The sequence below is a fragment of the Vanellus vanellus genome (assembly GCF_965231255.1).
Source record: "Vanellus vanellus genome assembly, chromosome: 1".
Lineage (NCBI taxonomy): Eukaryota > Metazoa > Chordata > Aves > Charadriiformes > Charadriidae > Vanellus > Vanellus vanellus.
In genome coordinates, this window is record NC_138905.1 from 214032965 (window position 1) to 214058776 (window position 25812).

General features: G+C 41.0%; 1 protein-coding gene across 1 annotated transcript in view; it reads right to left on the reverse strand.

Moving 5' to 3' along the window:
- The window catches only part of TMEM135 (transmembrane protein 135), a gene marked incomplete at its 5' end in the record, with an annotated part of 202461 nt that overhangs the window by 151272 nt on the left and 25377 nt on the right, over positions 1–25812 (reverse strand). Inside the window, one exon of the mRNA XM_082492135.1 lies at positions 6530–6563. Coding sequence (XP_082348261.1) covers positions 6530–6563 — 34 coding nt within the window. The remainder of the gene's footprint in view (positions 1–6529; positions 6564–25812) is intronic.

Genomic DNA, 25812 nt, shown 5'->3' on the forward strand with positions numbered 1-25812 from the left:
TGGTAATACTAAGAATCACGTGAAAGCACACAACAAAATTTTAATTATCAAAAAAGAAAAGGAAGGAGCGGTCAAATCCATTTTACTAGAACCCAGCACTTCTAAAAAACTTTAAAACATCTATTGGGTAAATCCATCAGCCCTTCTTCATTCTGGACTGCCTCCATCTTTTGACTAAAATGGAATTGTTCCCTATGGAGCAGAAAAGGAGCCAGTGGTGCGTTGTTTACCAAATGTCACTTGAGTAAGTTTAAACAGAAAACATCTTCTTGTGTTACAATAAACAGTGTAACCAAATATAATGGTTCACCAAAACAAATGGGACATGTTAAATACCTATTATTTCACAGAATTATCAACGAAGAAGTAACAATCATGAACTTTTTTTTTATTTTAAAGGATATTTCCAAAATGGTAAGCAACATTTTAGAGCATAACAGCACTAGGTGACAATTTCTCAGAGTTGCAAGTTATGCATATGACAAAAATATGAATTTTAGTCAAACAGCACATCACTCAGAAAAACCCCACCTTCAGCCTGTATCATTCATAGTATCCTCCCGCATTTAATTGCAACGGGCACAAGGTATTTCTTGAAACATTTGTAATAACTCAGACACATTGGCAATTTTGTACAGAAAGCACTTGATAAGATGGTGAAAAAAAATCACTCAGGAATGCTCAGTGTCAGAGCACTTCTTGTGTGCAAGAACCCTCCTTTAAAATATTACCAGTTTGCCTTTAACAAAACCTTAAAGCTACAGGATCAGCAAAAGCACAGCTTAAAAGTGCATTTCTGTTGTTGCTTTTTCTCTTGCCATAGCAAGTCTCACTCCTCTTTCATTTCTCCACGTATCACCCCCACAAAGCATGAAACAATAACAACAAATTTAGTGTATATGCAAAGCGATATTGGAGGGCCCTTAGCCTCAAATGTTCGAACCATGTTTTATATTGTGCCATATCTCTGTCTACCTTGGTATCTACTTTGCTGCCCACACGTGCCAAATATCTTAAACGAGGTTAATGGCTTTGACTTTTTTAAAATACTGCAAATCGTGAAGATTTAGCGATACCTTGAATCGCTATGACTTCAATCCTCCTGTAAAAAACGACACCAATATCTGGAGTTAAAGCTGACTGAAGAGCACTGGATACTCATCCCCAGTGACAGGACGAGGGGCAATGGGCACAAGTTGGAACACAAGAAGTTCCGTTCAAATACACGGAAACACTTCTTTACGGTGAGGGTGACAGAGCACTGGCACAGGCTGCCCAGGGAGGGTGTGGAGTGCCCTTCTCTGGAGATTTTCAAGACCCGCCTGGATGCAGTCCTGAGTAATGTGCTCCGGGCACTCCTGCTTTGGCAGGGGAGTTGGACTAGATGATCTCTAGAGGTCCCTTCCAACTCTGAAAATTCCATGATTCCTCCATTAGATCCTGAGGGATTTCTTTTTAAGTCTGTGCTTCAGCATTTTTGCATGTTCCTAAACCAAATATTTCCAGCTTTAAGAGTACAACTTACATGCAGCCTCCACACTGACTAGTTGGAATAAACAAAGGTACAGCCAAAACGAACCCACATTTAGTCTCTTTATGAACTGAAAAACAATTCAACTGTGGAACTGCTTGGACTAGCTTAAAAGTGCTCAGCTATATTACTTGTGCTCTATCATATACAGAAGCAGAGCATCACCCACTGGAATGCCTTTGATCAACCCGTTCGGTTCAGTATTCATTTAATGCGAACAGTATTTTTTTAGTAGGTTTAACTATTTCTTAACTGGACTTGAAATATAAATGAAAAAGTATTTCTGGAATAGCAGATATAGGGAGGGGAGAGTTGGTATGTCTGAAAGGAACAGCAAGGAGGTGAGCGGGCTCTCAGCTTCATTAGCAGGCTGTTAAAGTCCCAAGTTTGGCTGTACAAAATTTTGAAGGTCTTCCCTTATTGTACTCTTCCTGCACTCTTGACTAATAAATTAAACACAAGATCCTCACATTTGTGTGCAAACTTTATCCAGATGCAATTGCTGACAACAGTATCTCCAACTCCCGTATCCAGGACTTCAATAATACCCTCTCTCTGTGCCTCTCTGGGCTCTTACTAAATTTTTCTCTTCATATTAATAGCAACAAAATTCATGCTTTCCTTTCCCCGCAAACTTTTCTTTATCATTTGCTCGCTGCTTTAACTAGAATAGATGCTACATTTTCTCATCTTTCTTCCACCCATTATACCTGTAAGACTCCCACAAACCAGTTCCCATCACATCAGCCCAGCCCCAGTCCCTTCATGTCTCTTGCCGCAATAAATTCTCATTTCTCATCTTTAGATTGTACTTCTCTGCCTACTTTTCTTCCTATCTTTCTTGTCTTATTTTTCAAATTTATACCTTCCCACTCCCTAATGCTCTCTCTATGGCTGGGCCAGATTCCTACACCTCATCTTCCCATCACGCTCAAGAGCCAGTCCTCAACAGCATCATTCTGCTTTTTGCACGCGGCTGCCTTATCTTGTGCGTGAGCTTCACACTGTTTAACCCGTGACCCTCAAGTGCAATTTGTTAATACTAACATTTCTCAATTTTGTAAGTACAATGCCGTACATCAGAAGCCTTTGATATAGTGATGTACAGTCAGAAACTCAAACGTAGCACATAAAGAAACCTTTTTTTTTCCCCTCATAAAGGAAAACAAAAATGCTTTTTGTAGTTCAGCATATTCTAGCGTAAACCACGACACTGCCTCTTTGTGCAACATTTCAATGACAATGTATCAGTTTTCCTAAATTTTTTGTTTCTCCAAAGTTTTATATCAAATTGGCCCTAGTCCAGATTAGTCTCTTCCTATCTCGTATACTGAAGGCAGCCTTTGTTTGTTTTGTGTGCAACACACAGAAAAAAAAATAATTCCTGATCCAAAGACACAGTTTCTTCAGCTTAAAAGCAACAACTCAACTGTTGAGCTGTTCACAACAAAGTATGCCATAACTGTTTTGAAACATAAGAGCTATATGTCTTACTCATGGGCAGTCATTAATATCATCTGTTTTCCCAGATAAAAATAGCTGAAGAGATTACATTTCGCTTTCCACCTTTTGTTGGAATCTTGGGGTTCCTTTTGATCTCAAGTTATCCATGAAGGATCATCTATATGCTCATTACCAATGCATCTCTTAGGAGAGCCTAGAAATTTCTTGACTTTAGGATGTGCAATCCAAAATAGAACTTGAAAATTTCCATGCTTCTGTGTGGTCCACAGCACTGACTACTGCTACTCTGCTCCGGGATACTACAGAAACATCAACTCTCAGACTGTAACTAGTTAAAAATTTCCAGTCCCACGTGTTTAACAATTGTAGGGCTCGAGCATATTAATTGACTTGTAAAAACTTTGACTGACTTCCAGTGAGAAGCTCAGAAGTTGATTTTTGACTCTGCATATCAAAATTAAAACTACAGGTGCTTCACTTCTATATTTATTTTTAGTTCTTCTCTTAAAAAAAAAATAATTAAAAAAATAAATATCCAAGCCCTGACGTGCATTGTTGTATAGCTTAAATTTAGCAGAAAGCTAGTCTAAGAAAGCATTTTTATTCCATTTTTCCATAGAGCATGTATAACCTAAACAGCTTATTTTTAATTTGTGATTTTGTTGTGTGAGCAGCAAGGAAATGCAACTGGTTCAGGTTCACATAAATCTATAATCACTGACTTATTTAAAATTAGCCAGGACACTTATTCACATGTTTCTAGTGGCTCCAAATTAGAAATCAATAAAAATGTCACCTTTAGAACAACAGTCCTTAGACCCACTGCCTTTCATGTTCTACCGCATTTCACTCACCGAACTGAGAAAGAGCAGCCACACGTAAAGACTTTAACACACCTTTCCCCTTTTCACTAAGTAAATTCATCTCCCAAGACAAGTTGTCACACATTGCCAACAGGACAATAGAAGCAAAATTTTCTGATTTAAAAGCCCTAATATGGCTATAAAAATTCACTGCAGTCATGATAATTGCTTACAATAACCAATAAACCTAATTACAATTACCTCCTGTCTGCCTAACCGGGCAAAGGCACACATGAAGAATCACACAGAAAGCCTCAATTATTATTGCTCAGACTGCTAAACACAGTTTAGCAAAACGTGAAACAAAACAAAGGAATATATTTAGTTCAATGAATATCTTAATAGGTCCTGACACTAGTTTTAGAGAATGCAAGAAATGCAGTGTAATTTCACAATCTAGCTGCCATCACTAATGATTACAATTTGCCAGCCTTGGGAACGGGGCATCTTGCAATCTAAAGATGACAGAAATCAATGTTTTAAAGGCTTAGCAAATTTCTAAGTGAATCTTATCAAAGCGTACGAAGTTCTAAGCCAAAGACAAGCAACACAAATCAGGAAACATTTACAGTGATTACAGAGCTCGCTAACAAGGCAAGTATGTCACGATAGAGGTGGTGGATTCACCATCCCTGGAGGTGTTTAAGAAAGGGGTAGATGAGGTGCTTAGGGACATGGTTTAGGAGTGGTGGTGTTTTTATCAGGGTAGGTTAATGGTTGGACTTGATGATCTTAAAGGTCCCTTCCAACCTCACTGATTCTATGATTCTATGATCAAGGGCAGTTTACGAAGCAAACCCTGGTAGTCCTGAGTGCACCAAAGATTTGTGACTAAAACAAACCATTATGCTGCAGAGAATATCCACTGCACGGAACGGCGTCAATAAAGTGTAACCGCAAGAGTTGGCTTTTCCCTTATAACACCGCCCAACATCACGTGAACGGCGCGCCACGGCAGCTTAAGAGCCATGAACACGATGACAGCTTTCTCAGAACTGGGATACGCAGAGGTGCTGCTATTTAAGCACACCTATTTCACCCTTCGCTTGAAAAGTCCATCCCAAATGAAAGAAGACACGCCCCACTAATTATAACCATTTTTATAACCTATGTTTCCCGAATGAGGAGTTTCTACACAGTTGCTCTTTTGAATTCAAGGAAAACGTCAAACCTTTCAAGGTTAACGTATCCCTGTAGGAAACCAACTTTGCTCCCACGTGTTATTGAGGGTCTGGTCTGAACATCTAATTAATTAAATTCCAAGAAAGGCATTTTTCATCTTTTGAAATTACAAAAAAGCTTTAGGATTCCTTTTCTTTGTAAAAGGTACTGTATGAGCCATCCAAGTCAAGCACCTATAAAAGTTAAAACGGTACTTGACAATAATTAATGGTAAGAATTAAGTTCTTCTCTTCTGAAGTCTGCAAGCTCTACTCATGAGTCTGTCTGTAATGACAGGCAGTATATGAATACAGTATAATCCAAGAAACAATTTCTGCCTAAAAGAAATTATTAAACAGTGGAAATTGAGAGAGAAGTCTGTAATGGGTTCGGCAAATGCATATAAGGAGCATCCCGGATATTTCCCTGCTAGCAAACATATGATGTCACCTCCTTCCGAAAGCCCCCCCTTCCCAAAATCTTCAGAATTACAAGAGTCACCATCGATGGCTTTACAAGGATGGAAGAGAAGGTATCAATTTTATCACCCCAGTCTGTACTGCAACACATTGCCTCTGTCCATCACTTTTACTCATTAATCTTTTCATCACCATCAAAGAATTCTACACTTGACTCTATTGAGGCTCCAGCAAATTGTTACAGAAGGCTGGAACACAACTCTTATGTTCACAGAGTCACAGAATGGTCGGGGTTAGAAGGCTGGAAGAGATCACCTAGTCCAACCCCCCCACCAAAGCAGGTTCACCTACAGCAGGTTGCACAGGATCACGTCCAGGCGGGTTTTGAACGTCTCCAGAGAAGGAGACTCCACAGCCTCTCTTGGTTGTTTCCTTTTTTGTAGTTTCCATGACTCTTTACACAATTCAAACTTTATAAAAACCACAGTTAGTTCTTTTGGCATAATAAAATCAGTTCTAAACGAGCATGATCATGTAACAGAAGTATTGCGTATTTAGAAAAAATTAATGGACAAAGCAGCATTTCGATAAATTCACTACTGTTACATATTGGAATGAGATTATAGGGAATATGACACACAGAAATTCAAATCTATACAATCACGTGGTAAAAATGTTAGCATGTGCAATATTTGACATCAGTTTGAGAAACAATTAATTACAAAACTAAAGTATAAGGTATTGACTTGGTCATCTGCAAAATAATAAACATTAAAAGTACCAGATGCCATTCTACTATGGAGGAGATATATAAAACTACCCATTTTCCTGGGACTATGATACAAGAAATTTTGAGCACAGCACAATAAAACACATTTCAGCCTCTGCTTTACAGCTACTTCCAACAGACCCATAGTCACAATATGCTCTTAAGATAAATTTATTTACATAATAACACATAATTTGGAAAAAAAAAAAAAGTAAATTCCTAGAAGCATTAAATAGGCAATGAATCTCAGCATCAATTTTAAACAAGATACATTTCCAGTGGATCTTACATACCTTTATTCTTGAAATAAAGGATTACTTACTTGGTTGGCCATGTAAATTGTGAGGAGACCTCTCCTATAAACAGAAATGATAAAATTAGTGAATGAATTGAGCATTTTTTGCACTCTGAAGAAAAACACTTTAAGCGTTAAGAAATTAATGCTTAAATTAAAATTAAATTAAAGAAGGCAAACGATTTTAAAAAAACAGATTGTTGATGGAGGATGAATCATGACCACCCTGTAGTAAAATAAGCACGAAACTAAAAATAGCACCTTGATAGCACAGTATCCAAAGAAGTGAGGAATTACAGGAACCAAGTTATATATAGCAACTTTCTACTGCGTGAGCCCTGAAGCCTCCATGAAGGGGCAAGGCACCTTGAATTATACACCACTTCGCACAAAATAAAAGCCTACACACAAGCTGGTAATGTAGGCATACAAACAGTGGCCAAAGCCTAAGCTAAATTGCAAATTTACAGAAAAATGCTTGCGCGTAAGCTTCTGTTTTGCGATCAGTGCTGTGTAACTGAAGGCGCCTTTGCCCTTCTGCTCACGTTATCCTGAGAAGTGCTTTCTACTGAGACTGATGATGCCGAAATCTTGGCTCAAACTACTATGTCCTGCCTGTTCTAGTTGAGAGTCACAATGCCAACAGTGCCAAGGCACAGCAGCCACCATTTTCTCTTCTAACCTTTATCTAATTTTATTTCCCCTCCCCCTTCTATTTTTGGATCTGTCCCTGTGTCTCAGCCCATAGCTCACACTGCTATTTAGATAGGAAAAGTATAAACTGGAGCTTATGCCCTCACACTTTTGCTGGTGCTACTGCAGCGCAAGACCAAAACCGAACTCTTGACTATGCAGACGTGAGCTGCTCCAGTACAGACGGTACTGGATGTCACTGTAGGGTCCAGATGAAAACCACACCATTATTTTCTGTACATCATTTGCAAGTCACCATCAGTGTTGAGAAAGTGGAAAACCTTACCACTGCCGGTTTGCTTTGCCCTCGTGCCTTCCTCCTCTTCTGCAAAGATTAGCTTAGAGACTACAGCCAAAGGTTAGAAAACTCATTTTCAGTATTTCTTACTGGAATGCTTTTCTTAACTTCTTGATTTTACTGTCAGCCTTGTAGTATTTGGGATTTTTCTTACTCTCCCCACTGCTGTCACACACAAAACTTGAACATAATTTAGAAGGCACCACACGTCTAACTGTTAAGGTTTCTCAACATGGAACTGAGTTTATAACCTTATCTCATCTTTGTCTTCACATCATTCAGGATTTTTTTTTATATTGCTACTACATGAATAACAGAAGGTCCACCCTAAGCTTGTATGTTCCATTTTGTCATGAGACTTGAAGTTTTCAAGTATTCTAGAGAATGGCATATTACCTGAACAGATCTCGCTATCACGTCAGTTAAAGCAGCAAGCAAAACAAAACTCTCAGCTAGCAGGAAAGAGAGAAATACCTATTGCATAGTTCCAGGCTTCAACCATCCGAAAAAAAGTTTATTCAGTATTTTCTATACCCATGTTTAGGTGTTTATAACTTTGCCAGGTTACACATGCAGATTAAGGTTTTTCACAGCAGATATCTAAGGCACAGAGTTATATTCCACTTCAAAAGTTTCAGAGCTTTCACAGCACATTCAGTTTGCAGGAAGTGATGATGCACCATCCAGAAGTTGCTCTCTATTCACAGGGAAGATCCAAATTTGTCGTAAGTTCAAAACTTTATTTAGCAGTTATCAGTTTGGGGTTTGTTTTGTTTTTAAAAAAACAGAGTTACAAATCTGTTCTTTGTATACCTTCTCTGCCTACTACCACTCCGTGTGGTATTAGAAACAAGATGCTAACACAGGAACTCAAGGAAAAAAAAGCTGAATCCACAGATTTGGCGAGTATGAAGCACACAAGAAACAAAAAGTCAACAGATAGGGAATAGGTGTGTAAACGATAAAGCAGAGAGACCTCTACAACTTGTAAGAAAGCATCAAAATACTACATGACATTTCTGATCGGGAAGGGGTAAAAACTCACCTCGTGTAAGATTTAATTGAACTCTCAAGCTGGTCAGTAAACAAGCACCGTGTCTTTTAGGCAATTAGCTCAGACGATAAAATAATACTGGTGTCCTGACCCTCCTGATTACCAAACTGGCAGCCAATACAGTTCTGTGTACAATAAATTTTATTTTAATTTGTTCTTATGGGGAAAAATACTGGATATTTCATGTTTCTTGGATTTACTTTTTTTTAACCCTGTAATAGTATTAGAAATTTAGGATAAATATCCAAACACTCAGCTGTTCGGAAACACCGAATTAAATTTACCCATGACAACTAATCTGGTAACTCAATACACTTTGAGTACGCTGGAAAACATCAGAACTTCAACAACGTCCTGCAGCAACACACTTACCTGCCAGAAGCCACCACCAGCTACTGAGTGACAGACGCAGCTTTAAGAGCGCAGTGTGTGCCTTCACAGCTGTATTATACACGGCGTGCACAGAACAGCGTGACTGTTGGATGTGCACATCATTTCTTTGGCGGATTCTCTCCGTCAGTCTCTATGTCAGGCAGGCAGGGTCATTTAGCCTCCCCCTGAATTCTTTTTGTTTGTTTGAAGTATTAAAAAACTAAGAATTTGATCTAATAAACGTTTTGGTTTCTATTGTGGTCCCTTTTGGCTAAGTGTAAAATGCAACTCGCCAACCGCAAAGACAAAGAAAGGAAAAGGGGCTAGAGAAGAGGAAGGAAAGAAATCAGAAGCTGCGGTGCAGCAGAAGGTGTTCGGGAGGAGGGAAAACGTGCAGACAACAAATGCGCACAAGGAAGGAACTTCTGCAGCTGCAAACAGAGGAGATGGCGAGATGGCATCATCTGAAAATGCCTGCGGCAAGCACGTCTCAATCTGTTGCTGTACGAGGCCCTGGCTAACTCCAAGCAGAAAGTTTTCTTCCTCCAAATTAATTCTGTGACCATTTTAAAAATAAATAGCCTCATGTAGCTGGAAATAAAAAAGAAGGGGAAAAAAAAAAAAAAAAACAGGGACTCTTCCTGGCCCTGTGCAAATGGGATCCAGCAAGCTTAACCCAACCCTGAACTCAACTGTTAAAAAGCGGGTAGAAGTTCAGAAAATGTTGTATTATTTTGTAGCAATGACAGCTGATGGAAAACAGGACAGAAAGATGGAGGTAGGCCAAGCAAAAGGGTCACTGGTACAACCCATGGACTGTCTTAAAACTGCAGCTGGTAAATAAGAGAAGAATATAATTGGTAAATGGTATTACAAGAGCAGGAAATAATTAAACAACAAAAATAATTAGCCATGTCTAACCACCTGCTTCGGGGAGGTTTAAAGATACTAATAAATGGCTAACATTTCACCCCCAAAGTCCATGAACCAGTGTTGAACGTTAACCTCAGGAGCACCAACATCAGCAGGCAGTTACACCCGCGATGGCCCGGCAAGGTCACCGTGGGAAAGCCCAAAGAGATGCACACAACTCCCTACCGCCCCTTCCAGCTCCATCGTCTCTCTCGCACGACGTTTTCTTCCAGAGGCCGCTCTCATCAAGATGTTCATTTTGGCTTCCCACTGCCTCCCTCTCACCTCTTCAATTGACAGTATCTCCCATACCCTGCCCTGTTTCTAATCACATATGAGATCTTTAATTCGGGAAGGTAAAAGACAAGCCAGGAGCAAAACTCTCGCGCAGCAGACCAAGGCTGAACTAGGACAAGGATGTAAGTCAGCAGCCAAGAGAGCTGCACCTGTGGGACAAGAGATGGGATGGCACATCCTGGTCCATCCTGCCAGTCTGTTGTGTTAAATCAAAGAACTGAAGAAAAACCGTTCTGAAAATGTTTTAGTAAGACTGGTATCTTTTACTGGAAGAGAATTGCACAAAAGCAATCACATTGTTTATCTACCCTTTAATTTAAATACCGAAAAGCAGTAGTTTAGCATACTTTTAGTTTTGTTTCTCCTTTATTTTTTCCCCGGTTCACACTTGCACGTGAATTTTCTCATACGCTTGTTAGAGAACTGAGCAGGCAATGGCTCAGAGTTTAGTTATTCAGCACAAGTCTGTGACTGAACAATTCCAATCTTGTGGATTCCACTTTTGATGTTTAAATTACAACAGAGCGCGGGCTTCCAGAAGATAATTCTCTTGTTCATTTATACCTTCCTCAAAGAAAAGTTTCACTTGATAAAATTTGCTTTTTGGACAACTTGGTAATGTTCAGGCCAAATTCTAACAGCAATAGCTCTTAAACTATGGCCTATAAACCTCAGCAGAGAACCACATATTTTTGCGATTGCACTGCCCAGAGGAAAGAGTCTAAAATAACTGTTAAAAAAACCAAAAAGCTATAGGTTAAAAATAGCAAGGAAGCCTAGCAGTGTACTGGGCTGTATTACCAGAAGTGTAGGTAGGAGGTCAAGGGAAATGATTAATCCCCGTGATTTGGCACTCGCTACACCACACAGAGTACTGCGCCCCATTTTGGTGTTCAATACAAAACAGGCCTCGACCCCCCGCCGGGAAGGACCATGAGCTCGGCCGGGGAGATGTTGACAGGACCTGAGGAAACAGCATTTTCTGCACGAAGACAGCCGAGCCCTGGAACAGGGACCCAGAGGGGCTGTCGGACCGCTGCCCTCAGAGGTTTGCAAGGCTGACGGGACAATTCCCTAACCAAACCGGTCCCAGCTCAGTGCTGGTCCTGCTCCAAGCAGGAAGCTCCACTAATCAACTTCCCAATGCTCATCTAACAATTCTATCATTTTATAGAAAAAAAAAAAAAACGAAAACAGTGGAAAGCAACTTCAGAATATCATACATAATTTTTTGCACAGATTATACAATCAGAAGAGGTTACAGTGACAAATGATCTGGCTTCCTAACTACTATAAAACACAAACTTTTCTTTAATGAATTAGCCTCTTCTTCAAAAACATCAAATTTGTCTTTAAGTATTTTCCAATGAAGTCACTGATAAATTATTCTAATGTTACTTACCTTTACAATTTGTACCCTACTTTAGGCAAGAATCAGTCCAGTCACTGAAAGTGGTTACATCTTTACCTCCACTGTAACAGAGTCCAACCAAGTCCCCCACATACCATTTCTTAAACAAAAACTGAGCTCCTTCAGTGTTTCCACAATGTTCCCCAAGATTTCAGTCATACTCATGGCTCTTTACTGAAACTGTCCCAATTTTTCGGAACCCATCTTCAAGGACTTAAAATGAAAATACGTGAAATAAAAAGCAGATTGAAGTTTTCCTATTCCTTGTTTACTCAATAGTATTTAAAAGTCAAAGAAATCACTAAAAACCATTCTCAGACTCTGAATGCATCTGCCTGTGAGCAAGGTATTTATATTTTCATGTAAGTGTTGTAAATCCTGGAAAACGTGTTTGATGTAGGCCAAAGTCCAATACCCCTTACACACGAGTTAAAAATCCTATTCGTGCCCCTAGAAGCACTGACAACTGTCCAAATCTGCATGCCAACATATTGTTTGTAGAACAGTTTCCTAAAGAATGTTTTCTTGCTTAGTTTGACACATTACAAAATTCAAAAGAATAACTTTACTTTCAGAAGTAGCATGAGCTTTTGCTTCATATAATAGCAAATCATACAAAATACCAATTTTTAAAATACAACCAAGATGTTTTTTCCTACGAAACTCACTGCCAGTTCTCTTTTCTTATTTATGGTTTTCCTGCAATATGTTTATGGTTTTCCTTAAATATAGAGCTGTTGCTAAGCTAAAAAAAAAAAAAAAAAAAAAGAAAAAAAAAAAAAAACAGGCCTTGCCTGAAGGTGGGATGAATCCTGAGAACATGCTTGTGCTCACGGCAATTTTACCATAAATTAATTATTGCAACCACAGCAGGACTCAAAGAAAATTTCCAACAGAAAGCAAACACCTTCTCTTTTTCTAAACAGAAATGAGGTAGGCGCCTCTCATTTTTAAGCTATTTCTCTTTCAACATTCATTCCTCCTTTTGAATACTTGTTTCTTTCACACAGTTTGCCTTGTCCTGTCCATCTTATATGTCTAATACGCAGCACTCCAGTCCCTGTGGTTTTCTCATCAAGAACTTTTTTTGGCAGTGCAAAGTTTAAAGCATTGTTTTCTCTATTGCCTTGTTCCAGTTAGACCACAAACCTTTCCAAGTAGACATCCTGAAATCTAAACATTCGCTGCAATTAATTAAACATATTTTAACTACTATAATGGCATTTTTTACCAGTCGTGGAGTTTTATGATCACATCTTTTTTTCTGGCTGAAAACTAAAGGGGGAAAAAAGTGACCAAGTCAGAAATAACAGGAAATAACTACAGCACGACGAATACCACTGTGTACAAAATTCACATAAATTGACTAAACAGGCACCTCTTTCAGTGAGAATAGCTCTACGTTCAAGCTGTAACAGAAAGCCAGCGAATTCATACCACAGGGCGAGGTACGCACCGGGGCAAGTAGGTTCAACAAGGTTCAACAAAAGCAAGTGCAAGGTCCTGCACCTGGGGAGGAAGAATGCAAAGCACCAGTATAGGTTAGGGGCGGACCTGCTGGGAAGTAGCTCGGAGGAGAAGGATCTGGGGGTCCTGGTAGACAGTAAATTATCCATGGCCCAGCAATGTGCCCTTGTCGCCAAAAAGGCCAGTGGAATCCTGGGCTGCATAGGGAAGAGTGTGGCCAGTAGGTCGAGGGAGGTCATTCTCCCCCTCTACTCGGCACTGGTGAGGCCACAACTGGAATACTGTGTCCAGTTTTGGGCTCCCCAGTTCAAGAGGGACAGGGAACTGCTGGAGCGAGTCCAGCGAAGAGCAACTAAGATGATGAAGGGCTTGGAGCATCTGCCTTATGAGGAAAGGCTGAGAGAGCTGGGACTCTTTGGCCTGGAGAAGAGAAGGCTGAGGGGAGACCTTATTATGGCGTACAAGTATCTAAAGGGTGGGTTGAAGGAGGATGGAGCCAGGCTCTTTTCATTGGTTCCAAGTGACAGGACGAGGGGCAATGGGCACAAGTTAGAACACAGGAAGTTCCGTTCAAATACACGGAAAAACTTCTTTACGGTGAGGGTGACAGAGCACTGGCACAGGCTGCCCAGGGAGGGTGTGGAATCCCCTTCCCTGGAGATTTTCAAGACCTGCCTGGATGCAGTCCTGAGTAATGTGCTCCAGGCAATCCTGCTTTGGCAGGGGAGTTGGACTAGATGATCTCTAGAGGTCCCTTCCAACTCTGAAAACTCTGTGATTCTGTGAGGTACATACACCCAGGCCCCAGCCCCTGCTGCTGCTCGGGTAACCCAGCGCACAGCAGCAGTCAGGAGTAGCGGTGGCTACAAGCAGCCTGAAGATGGATAAAGCATCTTTATGCATGCAATTAACGGAACATGTTCTCTGATCAAACAGCCTCACTGACGGAATATGTTTCTCCATGTATATAGCAAATTTAAGCAGTTGGGGGGCAAAATCCCACAAAATAAAAATATCCAACTCACTGCTAAGACAAGAATAGTTTTAGCTTTTCTATAAAGCTTTCTGACTTTATCCCCAGTCCAAAACGTCATGTTCCTACTATTTGCTTTTCCAAAAAAATTCTTAGTGTTGTCAAATCAACAAGGCTGACCTGAGAATAAATAGGTACTAGAATGAAACAAGTTAAACTTACCTTTTCTTGTGACCTATTTGACGAGCTCTGAACCATGTGTGGCTTTAACATAGTGAATTTATGAAAAAATACATTTTTATATGTTTCCTACAAATTCAAGTTTGAATTTTACATGAACACCACTGTTCATTGATTCCGCTGCATATCCTGACAGTTACCACCTTATTTTAAGTAATAACCCTTTTTTTGGTTTCTCCACAAGTCTAAGAAATCACAAATAACTACTTTCAAAGGAATCAGTGGATTCAAATGTATATATGGGGTGGATTGTAAAAAACAAAGGTGAAGAGCACATAACTTACAGTGCACTGACGTGCTATAGTAAAATTTGATAATGTTTGCCCTTTTTTTTAAAAAAAAAAAAAAGAAAGAAAGAAAGAGTTAACTCTGGCTTTAATTTCTGAACCTAAACTAAGAAGCTAACATAATAGTTTGTAATGGCTCCCCAGACAGGATTTGTGGTCTGCAAAAACAGGAAGAATTCCTACCCCCAGCTTCCCTCCCCCTGCACACTGTAAAACACACCACTTTATAACCTGCAGAATTAAATCAAACACACAAATCACAGGTTTCCCCTGAAAAGAAAAAGGTCAATATCAAGAAGGGTTTTCTTTTCTGCTCTACAGCAGCTTGACACCACAAGCTAACCAACTATAGATCTGGAGTTGCGATTGCATCCCTGTAATAACACAAGTACTACAGATTATGTTTAGGGTATCGTTAATCTCTCACACCCACCAATTTCCTACTGACAGCTGGAGGCCAGCAGCAAAATCCTGGTGCAAAAGTTCACTTAAAATCAGCAGGAACAGATAAGCTTTCAAAATAATGTCGAAAATTATGAAAACAGACCTAAGCAATAAGTTTTCAAAAAAGAAAATTATTACTTTTTGAGCTTAGTAAATACCAGTAGCAAGTCTTTCACACGAAGATAATGTTCAGACACATAACTTCCTGTCAAAACATACAGTTTAAGGTCCCACGACCCACTGGGTTTTTTTAAAGGCATTTTCTATTTCCAAATTTTGGGTTGTTCGAAGTACGAAATGGACACTTTAAAGGTTGGGGAAACTGAAGTTGCTCAAAACTGCAAATCAGTAATACTTGCTCTGAGCACATTATACGTTCAGTAAAATAGTTTCTTGCAAATACTCAGAATTTGTTGTTCTTAAAAGGAAAGAAAATAAACTCAACATATTCTATGATTTGAACGCATGCCAAAGAAAGAGTATGAGAAAACTGGAAAGGGAGAGAAGCCAAAAAGAAAATATATCTACAGCATTACATTCCCATTAAATTAGTACCAATAATTCTTACAGAGTTTTCAGCCAGTGCAACACAAGATAACATCTATGGTTTAATTTTTTAACTGTTTTATCCTTTATTTTATACAGATTTTCTTTCAACATCCCCTCCCTCTTCCTCCTCTCCTAGTTTCTCTATGGTGTCCACAGAGCCAACAGAGTGAAAACAAAGGCTGACCTACAGAGGGGAAAAAACCTCTTAATTAAAGTGTGACTTAACCCCACAAGATTCCATGAAGAGATAAAAATCAGATTCCAAAAAGCTTATTAGTTTCATAAAAGGATTGACTAGTAGATAACAGAAGAATAACAAATTAATCAAACTTCAGGAAAAGAAATGAAGGATTTCCAGCAATTTTTTAAATTATTAACATTCTTGGTCTAGAAGGCATATCTGGTGTTAAGTAAGGCCCCAAATAACAATTTCTTTGGACTGTTAACAGTAACACAGAATTGTTTTTTAATCAGCTCCATCAATCAGAAAAAACCCACTCAGTTCTTTTCTGGGCACCTTCTCAGTCGGGATACAACATGTGCTGCTCAGCCACTCTGTCTCGAAGGTACGCGCACAGGGCACAAAAGCAAATACTCTCTTTTTGAGCAAAACTGCTTTGGGGATGGCGAGCAGCAGCAGGTCACCTCTTCTACATAGTTTGCTGGCGATCACTACTGTTTCATACCAAAAACAGGACATAGTGGACAGAACTGTTCATAAAAATTAGGAAGAAGTGCAAGACAGACCACAGAAATCTGAGTTGCAGAGATGGGCAAAACTCACTGGCCTTGGACACACATAGTGGATTTTGGGTGAGAAGGACAGGAAGAAGGAGAAGAAAATTCTCATACAAGGCTACTACTCTAGCTGACAGCTTGGGGCTGTCCCAACACCAGTGGAAATCCATCCAGAATTTCACCTGTTCTCATCCACCTCGACCCTCCAGCACTTCTCAGGTTAAGAACCACTCACCCACACCCTACCTGCACAGCCCAGTCCAGCCCACAGCAGCTCGGTGAGAAGCAGCTCCGTGAGAAGCAGCTCCAGAGGCTTCCCAAGAAGTCCCCTGAAACAGCCGCCTGTCCCTCCCCAAGTCATATTCTGTGCCCAGTTTAAGACAGTCCATTCCGCAATACAGGTTTTGTTGATAAGCCACTCAAATCATCGTTTTTTGCATCTATTTCAAAAGACTTAAGCAGTCTGATGCTCTTTTTCAAGTCAGTCAAACTAGCAGCTCCAACAGAAGGAGGGTATGGCGTTAAGACTTGCCAACATACAGCCCCAATTGCATTTTTTTCCTCTTTAGAACCCCAATGACAGTATATTATTAAAAACAGGCTTCAAATCCAGTTAAGAACTATAACTTAGTTGTACAGAAGACAGATTAACGCTGTTAAGAGTGTCCCTACATCCGTAAGGGCCTGGAACACGAGGGGTCACAAGGAAGAGCACTGTCAGAAGCCAATGTAAACCTTCTCCAGAAAGGTAGGCAAGCCATACTAAAAGCTTCACTGAGAGTCCTTTCAACACATCCCTATTGCCTGAGAATTCAATTTCTGGCAGGACATCAGCATTCAATGATGAAATGTGCCAGATACTCCAAACAGACATCAATGTGACATTTCACCCACCAATTCCTTCACTCTGAGGGTGGTGAGGCACAGGTTGCCCAGAGAGGCTGTGGCTGCCCCATCCCTGGAGGTGTTCAAGGCCAGGCTGGATGGGGCTTGGAGCAACCTGGGCTGGTGGGAGGTGTCCCTGCCCATGGCAGGGGGTTGGAACTCGATGATATTTAAGGTCCTTTCCAACTCTAAACATTCTATGAAAGACAGAAAGGAGCTATTGCCAAGTCCAGTTTGAACCTACTATTTTCTAACCTTAAGCTCGAAGACCCAAAAAGCCAACGGTTGATATTAGAACATTTTTGCTAGTTCCTCAGTCCATTGCTCATGAGGAATTAATAACAGACACTGAAGAAGAGCTTAAAAGGAAAAATTTATCACTGATGAAGCAAGACGGAGCACATACAAATTCCTTTAAGTAGACAAAATAGTGTTGTACTACCAGACAGCCCATATTGTTTCAGTCTTTCACTGAAGTTGGAGCAGTTTGATTGCAATGACAGGTGCTGGCCCAAATTTGTGAGATCTGTTTTATGCTTGCCTTTAATGCCATGGACTCTGTCGTTCCTGCTTTTAAGACAGACCATCTTTATGAAAGGTTTTAATGGCATACGCTTACTTTATCAAAAAATTTCAATCTGGAGTGGAGGTCATCTGAATAAAGAAACACTACACAATCCATAGGACTTACTAAAGGGAATAGAAATGTGCCATTTTCTCTCCTGTGCTGTGGTGTGGTGTGGCAAGGGCAGGAAGGGGAAGCAAGATGTTTAACCACAGTACACTGCTGTAATCTTCACCACAGAAAACCCTTGCATGGTTAAATATAGCAAATCATTACCATTCTGGGCTTCTACCTCCGCACTTTTCCTGCTGCAGGAGCCGACAGCATTAATTCCTTGGGAGCAATGGGGCTACAAGAAAGAGCCACTGCATTTACAGAGGGCTCCTATCGAAACAAAGATTTAAGCTCCTCTCATCTGCACTATCTCCTACAAGCAGACCTGAGGAACACATCACAGAACAGTTCCCTCAAGGGCTCTCAGCCATTATACCAGAGGCACGGCAGGCACGAATGTTATCTCAACAGGTATACGTCAAGCTTTTCATTGCCACATCAGCCAGCACTATAGCCAGCTCTCCTAGGCAGCATCTGAGGTTTATTCTATACCGGCAGAATATTTATTATTCCCCCTCTGGGAGCTGCACGTTACATGCAAGCATTCAGACACAGAAGATGGATTAAGTGTTTACTCAAACCAAGGAAGTGCAAATGAGTGTCTCCTGGATGCTACTGCTGAGTAGACAGAACCGATTAATTAATCCACTGTTTGTGCCATTTGAATCCAAGTCAGACTTGCAGAATAGTCCAACGTTCAGCAGCATTCTGAATTTTAACATTTTATCTGTAGACATTTCAACAGAACTGTAAGTTTTCTATGTTTTTTTTTGAGGGGTGGGGAGTTAATGATGAAAAACAGAATACAAAATTATACCAAGATGACTAAATCACTTAGTTTTCAGCCTACAAAGTGAACATTTCAAAAACAGGTTTGCCAAAAGGGGTCCTTAGAATAATAAAACAAAATTAAACTTTAACTATAACCAAGCCTCGGTTACTCCTGGAGCAGCACAGGAAGAGCTAGCTACACAGTCACCGGGGCTCCATCAGAGCTCATAGCTTGACCTTAGCACTGCCCTTTGTCCACCCAGGCTGGCCCCACGTGAACCGACAGAGGTAGTCCAGAGCTTAACGGGTGCTGCCTGGAATGTCCTTACATTATTGTTCATGAAGTAACCTCATGGCTGGTGCTGTGCCTAAGCTGGTAAATCCTCCTGAAACTTGGGGAAAAGGAGACGATTGACCAAATGCAACTAAATAGTCCTGCGTGATCCAGCTCAGCCCTGACAGTAACAGCGCTAAGAGAAAATAAACCCAGTCTGTACAGACACACATAGATGTCTACAACATATTTTCCAGCAGCTCCGGAATCACAGTTACATATTTTACACAGGATCTTCCAGTATTCTTACTCTATGTTATCCCAGAAAATGGATTGTCAACTGTAAAGCTGTAGCTGCTCTCCTGTTCTTCCATCGTGTGTAAGGCTTCAAGGACCCCACAAGCAGCTGGACCAAATTTTTCCAACACTTGAACGCTGCAGGCTGAAAATTCCTGAAACTCGGTTGCTGAACATTTCTGCAGACATAGAATCATTGACATTGGAAGGGACCTTTAAGATCATCAAGTCCAACCATTAACCTAACCTGACAGAATCACTTCTAAACCATGTCCCCAAGTACCACATCTACCCTTCTTTTAAACACCTCCAGGGATGGCAAATCCACCACCTCCCAGGGCAGCCTGTCCCAATGTTTAATAACCCTTTCAGTGAAAAAATGTTTCCTAATATCCAATCTAAACCTCCCCTGACATAACTTGAACCATTTCCTCTTGTCCTATCACTTGTCACCAGGGGGAAGAGGTCAGCCCCCACCTCTCTACGACCTCCTTTCAGGTAGTTGTAGAGAGCAATAAGGCCTCCCCTCAGCCTCCTCTTCTCCAGGCTGAACAACCCCAGTTCCCTCAGCCGCTCCTCAGAAGACCTGTGCTCCAGACCCCTCACCAGCTTTGTAGCCCTTCTCTGGACACGCTCCAGCGCCTCAATGTCTTTCTTGTAGTGAGGGGCCCAAAACTGAACACAGTACTCGAGGTGGGGTCTCACCAGTGCCGAGTACAGGGGGACGATCACTGCCCCATTCCTACTGGCCACACTATTCCTGATACTAGCCAGGATGCCTCTGGCCTTCTTAGCCACCTGGGCATTCAGCCCATCGTCCACCAACACCCCCAGGTCCTTTTCTGCCAGGCAGCTTTCCAGCCACTCCGCCCCAACCCTGTAGCGCTGCATGGGGTTGCTGTGACCCAAGTGCAGGACCCGGCACTTGGCCTTGTTGAACCTCATACCATTGGCCTCGGCCCATCGGTCCAGCCTGTCCAGATCCCTCTGCAGAGCCATCCCACCCTCAAGCAGATCAACACGCCCGCCTAGCTTAGTGTCATCTGCGAACTTACTGAGGGTGCACTCGATGCCCTCATCCAGATCATTGATAAAGATATTAAAGAGAACCGGCGCCAGCACCAAGCCCTGGGGGACACCACTTGTATAGGACTGGAATCACTGATCCCCAAGGATCCTTATTGCTTTGTTCACAACTACAGGATCCATCTCTGCCAAACTTTTCCCGTCTGAAGTGGACGAAATCTAGCTTAAGACAGTTATCTAGACTGCCTTTGTAACTGAGACACATAATGGCAATTCACTCAACTGACTGGGAAGAGATGACCAGCATGAAATAGAAACACACATTTCAGATGGTTAGAAAAGTCAAAGCGTTGATGGTAACCGCTTCTTTTCCAAAAGGCATGCAGAAGTATAGGGATTATACTTACATACTATGTGGATGCAGAGAATCATGAGGAGTAAAGGGCAGGGGTGAAGGATAGACTGATTGTAGGAGTAATTAAGAGCACAGTATGGGAGAGAGGATCTCTCTTACATAAACAAAATAATGGTTTCCACAGTTCATTTAAATGCAGCAAATGTAACTGCAGCTGCTTTTACAAAACGGAGCACATAGTTCACACCTTGCTAGTAATGCAGCACCTTTTTATGACCCACGGAGGACATCCTTCCAAGAACCGAGGTTAGACTAACAGGTCTGTAGTTTCCTCGATCTTCCCTCATGCTCTTCTTGTAAACTGGAACGACACTAGCTAGCTCCCAGTCAGCAGGGACCTCCCCAGACTCCCCAGACCTTTGGCAGACGATGGAGAGGAGTCCTGCTAGCTCCTTCAGTACAGGGATGAATGCCATCAGCCCCCATGGATTTGTGAACATTCAGCTCATACAGCTGGTCCCTTACAATTTCAGTGTCCCCAAATGGAAAGTCACTGTTCCCACACTCATGCTCCTCTGACTCAGGGGACCAGGCAGGCCAAGCTCGATAGGTATTATTAAAGACTGAAGCAAAAAAAACATTGAATGCCTCCACTTTTTCTTCATCCCTGTTAGGTGACCATCTTCAAGGAATACTGGTCCAATGTTATCTTTAGATCTCCTTTTGCTATTGACATACTTTAAAAAGCCATTCCTGTTGTCAGACACAACCCTGGCCAGTTTCAACTCTAATTGAGCTTTTGGCCTCTCGTGTTTTCTCCCTGCACATGCAAACCACAGCTCTCATCTCCCCACGAAGCCTGACTTCTCTTCCAGAGATGACATGATTTCTTCTTCCTCTTGAGCTCCACAAGGAGTTCCCTGTTCAGCCAAGCTGGTCTTCTGCCCTGCTTGCTTGACTTACAACTTACTGGAATTGCCTGCTCCTGTGCTTATAAAAGGTAGTTCCTAAAAACTGACTTCATTAATATTGATTTAACTGAACACAGTCAAATCAGCTTCAGGAATTTTTTCTAGAATTAATTTGTAATGCTATAACAATAAGTGAAAACTATAAATCTCTTTGAAAATATCAACAAAGTTATGATTGTCAGGGATATACCCTACAGAGATCATCAATCTTTCTAGTGTAAAAATATCAGGATATTGGTGTTTTTTTCCAAACTGGAGACTGAGTGTGTCAGGACAAACACAGCATAAACCAGGTGATCCCATTTCTCAGAAAGTCAAATTACTGTAAGTCATTGATTAGAAATACTTTAGCCCTGCACTGGGCAAGAGCTCCCAGCTCTTAGAGCTCCCACTAAGATCCCAAGTCAGCAAAAGATGCTACTTTCCATGAAAGGCACTGCTGAGATGCCCCTCCAGAGCTACCTGCCATTCACTATTTTCCCACAATCAGCATCTTCCAGATCAACCCCCGCGCTCCCAGGCAACCTTGAATGATCAGTGTTTTCCCTCCCTCTGATCCCTATAGCAGTAGCAGCCCTCAAAGCATGCAGCAAAACATGTTCAAATGTTTACATGCTGTTACTATGAAAACACGGATCTCTCAAACATTGGCCCTCACCATGGAAGTTGCTGAAGTGCAATGGATTTTAACATATTTTGGTTTAGAAACAAAAAGCGTTCCCATCCACTTCTAGGCTTGGCTCCGTATTTCCCAGTAATGACGACTCTAGAGGAGTAAAACTCCAAAAGAATTTGTTTCCCTGCTAGCTCTCCTTACCAGATTACACCACAAAATACTCGTGTGAGTGATCCAAATTTGAGGCTTTTTTTCGCTACAACACAAAAAAACATCCCTCAATGTAGCTTGCTCTCTCAATTTCTTACCTGTAGCAAGACTAAAGCTTGCAAAAACACTTGCTGTGTTTAACAGTTTTTTTACTTGTTTTGATCACCCACGCACCCCCATACCGGTGATTTATAGGTTTCTCTAAAATACAGTGTCAAACTGAATAAGTGTAAAACATTTTGAGAAAGGAAATTGTCAAGCCTAAATATATTATACCAAGATACAGAAATATATATCAACAAATTTGCATTTGAATGGACAAACTTACAAAAACACTTTTTACAATTACTGTGCTGTCCTATTCTTCCTTTACAATGTATTTAGACTAATGGCATTTATGGCAAGCAAATAACCCAAACAACAACTGAATGCTTCATCAGAAGAATAAACACACAGTCTAAAAATTCCACATTGTTCTTACACAAATGTTTCTGCCACTTTTCTAAGCAATTCATAGTAATACTTTTGTTTCCAAGAACACTAAATATATGTATCTATATAGATGTTCTCTATAACCTGCACTGTTGAACTATATAACTTTTTAAACACACATGCTTCAAATATTTTTCTGAGAGTCCAGTATACTGATTTTTTTTTTTTTGGTGAGAAACACCCAAAGTTTTCAACTGAAAACATGTTGCCAATAGTTGCCCAGAGCAAGATTTTACAACCAAATTATAAAAGCCCTAAATCTCAAGTTTTATAATACCATCAGTGACACAGTCTTAACTGTAGCGACGAGACAGGCGCCGCTATAATGTTAACAGCCAGTATGTAAACATTAATGCAGCCTAAGGGGGAGCAGGGGGCAATCCCAGAAGGGTCCCTTCAGAACTGCCACAGAACTTTTAGGTGGCTGTAGTTAAACTTTTTTTGGCCTAATTACTTACAAAGGGCAAGGAAAAAAAAAAAGTTAGCCAGGCAGTAAGACAATTAATTCCATTAAAACTGTAATTGTGGCCCTTCTTAAAGCTTTAGCTATAGTTCTTGAAACTCACTAATACATCGTTTTTTGAAGAGTCCAACAAACTGAAGTTTGCCAGTTAGCTAATTAGCAAAACACAACTTAAATGGTTTTGAAACATGAGCACACTGACAAAACACTTGAGAACATCATTCTTTTCCTTGAGAGTAATCTCGGAGGTCTTAAATACAAGTTCTTCACTGAGCTATCAGACTCCTTTGTCTTAGAAATCAGTAAGGTACAACTGATCTAATCAGACTTCCAGTAATAGGCTGGCCTCAGCCAAGCCTCAAATCACTTTTCAACAGCTTCATTCATAACAATTTTAACAAGTAGATTCAGTTACTTCCTTGCCTTCATGCAGTCTCAGTGCTTCTAGAACAAGGTAGTACTATGTCTTTCAGTCGAAGCCACATACCTCCTCCTCTACTATACGCTCAGTTCTTGTTGATAACATTTAATAGATGTTGAAAAAAAAAAATGACAGGAGACTGTAACTTTGAGTTACGAACAGAAGCCAAAAGAAGTAAGCAAAATATTCATTTTTCAAAGTTACAAACAAATAAAATTGCTTCTCATCAACAATTTGAAACAACACCTATAAGAGTAATCAAAGAGTACACTGGTAAAACAACCCCGTACAAAGGTCAGTAAAATGCATGTAGGGACTTCCTTAGGAAGCTTAACAAAATTAACGTAACCGAGTCGTATCTGTATTTTTGAGGAGACATTAATACAACTTTTAATGCCCAACATTACAAAACTAAATTCTGTGACAAAAGAATTGCACATTTTTCTTTAACAGAAGCTGTAAAAAAGGTGAAACTAAAGAAAATTATGTTCTTTTAAATATACTTGTGCGAGTGCACCTGTTAGAAACTTACTTATTACAGCCATAGTTATTACAATAATATATACACAAAGAGTAATTAAAATGTTGAAGTCACAGCCAAATAATCAAAAGGAATTAGAAAAATGTACATTGTAATGAATTGTGTATATTTCTCGAGGAAAAGGGAGTACTTTCCTTGTTTGCTTGACTTTGGCAAGGCTTTCGACACTGTCTCCCACATCATCCTCACATGCAAGCTTAGGAGGTGCGGGCTAGATGAATGGACAGTGGGGTGGATTGAGAACTGGCTGACAGATAGAGCTCAGAGGGTTGTGGTTAGTGGTGCAGAGTCTAGTTGGAGGTCAGTAACAAGTGGTGTCCCTCAAGGGTCAGTACTGGGTCCAGTCCTGGTCAATATATTCATCGATGATCTGGATGAAGGGATAGAGTGTACCATCAGCAAGTTTGCTGATGACACTAAACTGGGAGGAGTGGCTGACAGGCCAGAAGGCTGTGCTGCTTTACAGTGTGACCTGGACAGGCTGGAGAGTTGGGCAGAGAGGAACCTAATGAAATTCAACAAGGGTAAATGTAGGGTACTGCATCTGGGGAGGAATAACCCCACGCATCAGTAGAGGTTGGGGGCTGACCTCCTGGAGAGCAGCTCTGTGGAAAGGGACCTGGGAGTCCTGGTGGACAACAGGATGACCAGGAGCCAGCAAGGTGACCTGGTGGCCAAGGCGGCCAGTCACATCCTGGGGTGCATCAAAAAGAGTGTGGCCAGCAGGTCGAGGGAGGTCATCCTCCCCCTCTACTCTGCCGTGGTGAGGCCACATCTGGAGTACTGCGTCCAGTTCTGGGCTCCCCAGTTGAAGAAAGACAAGGATCTGCTGGAGAAGGTCCAGCAAAGGGCTACGAAGATGATTAGGGGATTAGAACATCTTTCATATGAGGAAAGACTGAGGAACTTGAGTCTCTTTAGTCTAGAGAAAAGAAGAATGAGGGAGGATCTTATTAATGCTTTCAAATACTTAAAGGGAGGGTGCCAGAGGGATGGGAGGAGTCTTTTTTCAGTGGTGCCCATTGATAGGACAAGGGGTAATGGGCACAAGCTTGAACATAGGAAGTTCCATCTTAACATGAGGAGGAACTTCTTCACTTTGAGAGTAGTGGAGCACTGGCACAGGCTGCCCAGAGAGGTTGTGGAGTCTCCCACTCTGGAGACATTCAAAACCCGCCTGGACGCCATCCTGTGCTACTGCTGTAGGTGACCCTGCTCTGACAGGGGGGTTGGACTAGATGATCTCCAGAGGTCCCTTCCAACCCCGACTATTCTGTGATTCTGTAATATTTTCTTTGCATGTGAAAACACATAGCACACCAGTAACACCTACAATATTTTTCGGTTTATTTTTCATTTTTTAACAGCTCTGCCAGAGCCATAAATACAAAGAAATAACACAGCAGGACTAACACTAACAGTTATTAAAAATATCTGTACTGTATGAGATAATGACCAGTCCAAATCAGCCGAAATTTAACTCCGTGCCCTTTTAGCACTTCTCAGAGCATCAAACATACCAGCGACGTGGCTAACAGACGTCAGATTGTCACTTACAAATTCAGCACTGGCCA